At 38.6% G+C, this 6,924-nt stretch overlaps 1 protein-coding gene across 2 annotated transcripts in view; it reads right to left on the bottom strand.

Moving 5' to 3' along the window:
• Nucleotides 1-6,924, bottom strand: part of stpg2 (sperm-tail PG-rich repeat containing 2) — a 59,513-nt gene extending 52,589 nt beyond the window's left edge. The window contains exons 1-4 of one of the 2 annotated variants that reach the window (XM_014331478.2): nucleotides 5,642-6,924; nucleotides 5,207-5,310; nucleotides 4,896-5,063; nucleotides 3,833-3,990 (exon numbers count right to left, since the gene is read on the bottom strand). In XM_014331478.2, coding sequence (XP_014186964.1) covers nucleotides 3,833-3,990; nucleotides 4,896-5,063; nucleotides 5,207-5,310; nucleotides 5,642-5,747 — 536 coding nt within the window. In that variant the 5' untranslated portion in view covers nucleotides 5,748-6,924. The remainder of the gene's footprint in view (nucleotides 1-3,832; nucleotides 3,991-4,895; nucleotides 5,064-5,206; nucleotides 5,311-5,641) is intronic. The other variant, XM_014331485.2, reaches the window with a different exon arrangement.

Raw genomic sequence — 6,924 nt, forward strand, 5'->3', positions numbered from 1 at the left:
GAAGAGAAGAGAAGAGAAGAGAAGAGAAGAGAAGAGAAGAGAAGAGAAGAGAAGAGAAGAGAAGAGAAGAGAAGAGAAGAGAAGAGAAGAGAAGAATATTTGTCTTCCAGCCCATATTCTTGAAGATTGAAGGAAATATAATTATGCCAGGTGTAGATCCTCTATATTTTATAGCTTGCACTTCCATTTTACAGCTTAAAAATTAAGAAAGACTTCTCTAGTGGGTACTAGTCTGCAGTATTTGAGGTAACATTTGTGAATTTTTCTCAAAAACAGCCTTCCCTTTCCCTCTCTCTCTCCCTGCATTTTTACCTGCATTTACCCAGTCTGAGACTTGCTAATCAATATGCAGAATAAATAACTCAAAGCTGACAAAGCAACCCAATTTTAACTTACAGATGGCAAAAAAAAAAACAAATAAATTTCAGCAGTGGAAACAGGTTTGCATAAGAGCCACAGAGGGAAGATTACACTTTGAAAACAACAATGGTTGCACAACAACATCTGTATTTGAAACTAGTATGAAAGCAGTCCCCTTCACACCAACACTGAAACGATTAACACCTCACACAGCCACTCGATATTGGATTCTTTCTCTGATTGATATGACATTCTGTAAATGAGCTAAAAAAAAAATAAAACAAAAACCTAAATAAATAAAAATTAATGCAACTAATAGCTAAATTATTGTTGGCACTCTTGTACCAGCAGTGAGTGTCTTCTAACTGAGAATGAGAAGGGAGTAGGGCGGAGGAAAGAATGATGTTATTTGTTTAAATGGTGAAGGTTCATGACCGATATTAAGATATTCAAATGCTTTTTTGTGTCCTATATATGCACACACATGCCAATAAGCCCTGATATTATATTACATATTAATAAATACATGTATATATATTATTAATCTAAAAACTATGCATCTATTTTCCTGTTTAGATTGGTGATAATGTATTGGTTACAGTATCATCAATCCCAAATTCAAACAATTATCTGCTGCTGCCTCATTCACAAGGAGTTGCCATAACAGAGCAGCTGATTAATATGATTAAGCTGATTTTTTTACCCAGTGCCTTTCCTGACACAATACCCAATGGATGGACTGTAGCTCTACTAAATATAAGAAAGATTAAATGCTTTACAGCATTCTGTTCATAAAATGTGATTCATATAAGTAGCCTTCTTCTCAGTTTGGTCTTCAATTCAAATAATTCATGTTTCTGACAATGGCATAAGTCTGCTGCTTGCAGCTCAAAACTGAATACAGAAAAAACACACAAAAAATGTTTGCTAGATTAAAAAAAAAATCAAAGCTGCAAACCTTTTTCATTTCTCTTTTAACTTCTTCCTTGACCCAACTGTCTGTGTTTATTATGTGAGGCAGGTTATGGAGGTACTGCCAGGCAGTCTTAAAAAGTTTCAAACTCTGTGTGGTGCCTGTCTCCTTATTTCAACTTTAACAGTGACTGGAGGACAAGATCTAAGGTTAGGCTCCCTATGATCCCACAATCAGGTTTCAAGGAAGGGAGATAGGAAACAAGGATGTTCAAAAAAAGCAACACTTCTCTACTGCTTACAGACACAAACTATGATGATTTTGCAGCCGGCACTGAACTCAGAGTCACAAATTGCCTATTTATGTCAAGGAAAGCTTTTAAAAGCAAAAACAACATTGCAAATAGAGGGCATAAAGATGTGCATTCAGATATGATGAAATGGAAAGGCAAGATATGTATTATTTATATAAAAATTTGAAAAAGTGGACTAGAAAAAAGGGCTGGTAGGGCTGTTTTTGTGGCAGGTTCAATACATTGAAACTCCTAATTGTGTGTTACATAAACTTATCCACAATGTGCCAAATGCTGATTATATGTAAAATGACTAATGCATTATGTTAGGGCCGTGATTGTATGGTGTATTATGGACAAACTATCATTCTCATAGGCTTTATTTTTTAAAAAAAAAAATTTAAAAAGCCTGCTGGTATAAAATAAAATAAGAGGTCTGACAAGTGATACAAATATCTGACATATTAAAAAGAACAACATAAATAAAGATGTTTCAAAGTGTGAAATCAACAGAAGGGTCTGATTTTTTTTAAAATCTTTTTGGTGTATTTTGCACCACAAAGGATTGCGTTGCAAATCCTTAATAATAATTTACACCATGAGAGTTATGATCAAAACTCTTAGTCATTGTCAGCTATAGGGTCTAACTGGTAAAGACATTAACAATGGTCTGCCATAGCACACTGAAGCATGTTTCCTGGTTAAATCAGAGAACCGTGCTGATATATTGCTTAGATTGACTGACTAGAAAAGCTGAGCCATTATGTTGAATGCGCACTTATTTTTCTGCTTTGTGAAATAATGGTGATATAACACCATGAAAAATAATGTTTTCATATGTTTTTAGAAAATAACATAAAAGATATAAAATGTATTTTTATAGGTTCTTATGTAATGGCTTTACCTCTTTTACTCATCTGTCTCACTAGAGATCAGTTGGGCTGTCAAGTAAAATAAATCTGACATCCCTGGTTCATAACACGACTTTTGCCCAGTAATTTGTCATCACGTGTCCTGGCTATCATCAATAAGTGTTCACAGAGCATAACTTGACATGGTGACGATGCTGTGCACAGCTGAAAGCTGAAGAAACAAAGCAGATATTGTACAACAGATTTTGGGGTCTGCAGAGTCTGCATTCCACATCACCATCTGGATGGCCGTTAATTCGCTAAATTTAATACTGCACAATACTGTGAACTAACAAAATATTAAGTGGTTCTTACTGCATTATTCATGGATTTAACATATGAACGATCGTATGTACTTTAACCAATATATCAGTGAGGAATTTGTATTATACAGCTTAGCAGTCTGACTCTGATCCTGTGTACTATGTTGATTTGGCCAATTTAATACACAGAAGTCAATTGATGTTGTTTCGTAAATACAGAGTCCAATCATATCTGTAAATAAAAGTGATTAAACATGTTTTTGTGCTTCTCAATAACACAAAGATATAAAAAAAAAGTTTTGTTCTTCTGATGTCTTTCTAATGTCTTATCATTCAGAGATTGTCCCAGGCACTTTGAAGTTATGTCCTCAGACAACCACTTAATTCTTCCTCTGCACACTTTTGAACTCAGTCAGAGCACGGGGTGGGGGAAGTGTTTGAGTTTAAAGAAATAAGTGTGTCAGACGGATGAACAGAGGGAAGGAGACAGACAGATACCGAGGTCGAACCTTCAAAGGGAGAGCAACAGAAGCCGAGTCAAAGGAGAAAAAAAAAGAAAAAGAGCCATGGATGGATGCACTGCTGATAGCCCTAAATCACAGCACGCCTCTGTGCCTGCGCCGGTGTGTTGACACAACCTCGGCCAACACTCAAGGACGCTGTTGACTTCCTCAGGTCATTAACAGATGAAAAATTACTTAATTGAGAGCCAGACCAGCAGGCGTGTGCATTATTTTAAGTGAATACAGTAATATAGCTTGAAGAATAATTACTAATGGCTCTCTTTGTTGGCATGTAAAATGGATGAGCATTGGTGCACTGTGGCTTTTTTAAAGTGGAGCTGCATTCATTAGCTATGGAAATGGTTTTTGGGCCAAGTGAATGAGGTGGGGTGGGGGGTTCAGCGGTGCATTAGATCTACCTAACACTAATGGATGTTGCCTCATGGAAGAGAAAGTACACTCAGACACATACTCGTGCTGATTAATGAAAGCACGCATGCATTCACAAATGAGGGTTTCACCTTTTCTGATGGATGAATGTTCAAACTCCAACAGGACTTCGAAATTGTCTGTGTGTATTTGTCCTTACCAGCAGCGGACTGTAGTAGGCTGGCCCCAGGGTTGTGTCCTTAGGAGGGGGCTGTTGCTTACGGAGGACACCCCGGGCATCCTCTTCATAGCCATAGGCCTGGCCCGGGGAGGGAATGGATGGAATGTCTGACTGAAGAGCTAGCCGGAGACCTTTAGCCTGCAGCCAATGCAAAGAGAAAAAAAAGGCAGGAGAAAAGCAGAAAGAGTAAAGCAAAAAGTCAGGGTTTCTGTTGGAAAAAAAATGCCCTAGCTTACAAAGCAGCTGAGCACTGCCTGGGGCCAATAAAAGACGAGACTGAGAGAGGGACAGAGCGAGAGGGAGAACCATAAATGAGGGACAGAAGATCAGCAAAAGATAGTGAGGGCACGATGAAGAGAAAAAGAAGTAAAAAGTAGAACTGCACCAGTGCAAAAGAAACCAGAGATACTGAGGGAACATAAACAAAGAAATCGAATGAAAAAAATGCCAGGAAGTTTTTCTACTGACTTTCTGGGATCTGGGAGTAATGTAAATGTACATTCTTGCTTTTTGGTTAATTACAACTAGCATAAAAAAATAACGCCAACTAAGACGCTCGCATTCAGCTCTGGAGGAGCAAGTTTCAAACGCACCAAGTTACCGTAGGTATCCACTAATATCCACAGATAACAGCTTGTAAAGCACTTACTTATAGCTGATTTTTGCATATATTCTTGAAAAAATTACAAAAGGGATAAACAAGATACTGTGTCATTCATTACCATTATTCCATAGTTCATATATGATATAGAATGCGAGTTTGCAAGTGCACTCAACACTCAAACCAGCACAAACAGGATGAAGAGTCTTCTGTACCAGCTTTGGATTGTGCAAGTCTCTTCTACTTGCTTTATTCTAAGAATAACAGTAGAGAAATAACAGCACTAAAGTGGATATGCGGGCATATTCAGCATTATAAAGCCATTGCCATCTGTGATAACTGAGTATTTCAGAAGAACAGATGTATGACATAATACAATAAAAGTAGCAAGTGTCAGTACTACTCATGTACTATGCCCTCCTATCTTCACCCATATGCTTACCACTTTGTTGCCAGGCCTTCCAGGGTGTCCTACATTAGCTGTCACAGCCCTGTGTGCCTTTTTTGAGGCAGGCAACACATTGTAGGCCCCAGGGCCTGGAACCTCTGACACCACATCCTCAAAACGCTTGGAGCGGTTCTGAAGACTGCTGCCACCATGGACATTTAACTGAAGAGACAAGGGTTCAACAGAAAGCCAAGCAAAGAGAGAATAAGGCTGGTATCAAAAAATATATTTCTTAAAATATTTGTTTTAAACCATGGACAAGCAACATCGTCATTTAGCTTTTGTAAATTAAATGGATCACTCACCTTGACAGGTGAGCAGTCATAGTGTCCAGGTCCTAATAAACTCTCACTGTCTTTGGAGAATATTGATTGCCTGTCACTCAAGGAAAGGAATGGTGCATAGCCATCTGCAACAGTGAAAATTTTCCCAAGGTAAGATATACAAATGACTGCAAGCTTGCAGGACGCTTTATTTTCTAATACACTTATGTAACTGTGAAACAACAAAGCAGCAGGAACATTTTTTGCTTACATATTGAGTTATACTTCCAAGACATATTAATTTAACTTTTATCAATTGAAAGTGTATAAGCAGATTCAAATCTGTAAGCCTAAATATTCGACGTTCTTTCTTTGCAAGCTAGCTAAATTTAATTTAAGTTAACTTAAAGTTTTACAGTTTTCTGAAGAAGAAAAAAAAATGATTTTGGAAGGACAGATATTTTTCCTTGTAAGTACCTGATATCTTGTAACTGGACTGGCTCACATTGTATGATCCGGGACCAACAGCAGACGATGCACCCCCTGCTGTCATGAAGGTCACTCTTGGAGCCCGTCCGTACATGTTTAACTCACAGAGTGGTAGTCTCGCTAAAATTTAATTACACAATAAATACTCCTTTATTCTGCCATAGGGTGTAGCTGTACTTTCATTAAATTATGCTGCACCAAGGTTAAAAAATGCCTGCCCTGTGCTCCCCTTTGTCAGGACTGCGCTGGTTACTTCGCCTGCATAGTTGCTTGGTTACCACATATTGTTACATGGCAACTGCAGACCGAACACACACAGAGGAGGAGAAGTAAGCAGAAGGACCACAGAGACAAGACAGGCGAGTGAGAGACGTGGCACTCTGAGAACTGAAGTTCATGGGAGAATTCAGAAGAAGAATACAAGCTCCTACATATTTATATCTGTCATAGTACCAACTGCTCTCCAAGTGGAACACCTGACTTTCTCTTCTCCTCCTGCTGTTCTATTTTTCTTTCTCTCCCTCGTGCGTGGTTGTGCTAGTGAGCATTAATTTTGCTCGCCTCCTCCCGAAGTGGGCGTGGCTTTTCCAAGCTCCCGCTGCAGCACCTGTGCACCATTATTCGCTCACCTGTTGTATTTAAGTCCAGCTCGTTCCGCTGCTCGAAGTTAGCTCGTTTACCGACCCAGTGTAGCAACATAGCTGTTCTCTCTGCTCTCCTACTGGACGAAGCATATCTTCGGAACATAAAGACAACCTGTGAGAGTAAACTAAGAAACGTGCTTTTGACTTGAGGAAAGTCTAAGTCGTGATTGCTTTTAGTTAAAAATCACTGCCCTGTAGCCTAATACTTAGTATATATATGTAATGGAGAACAAATGTATCAGATTTGACTAGTGCTTCTATGCTTGTAGTTTTGGATTCCAGGCAGCAGTGAATTTAAATTTAATTTAGGTAGACTATTACTTCCAAATAAGTCCCCAGAGACATTTCAAGATAGCTGCGGAGTGGCGAGACTTCCTGCTCGAAGGACTGGTATAATTAGCCCACAACGTCTGGAATAAAAAACTCTTTGAAAGCTTGTAAGGGTCAAGTCGACAAACCGTTTAGCTTTTACCTGATTCAGTGGTGTCTCTATGGGAGGGAGGGGATTGAACTTCAAGCAAATTTCAAAAAACTACTGAAATAAGAGTGAGACTTGCTTTTGGAAGGACTTTGAAGAGACGTATCAGCATTTATTACCTGTATCACCTGTACATTTTTTTTGTAACT

This window comes from Haplochromis burtoni, unplaced genomic scaffold, assembly GCF_018398535.1.
Source record: "Haplochromis burtoni strain Fernald_Lab_line unplaced genomic scaffold, NCSU_Asbu1 Contig_18, whole genome shotgun sequence".
NCBI classification, from domain to species: domain Eukaryota; kingdom Metazoa; phylum Chordata; class Actinopteri; order Cichliformes; family Cichlidae; genus Haplochromis; species Haplochromis burtoni.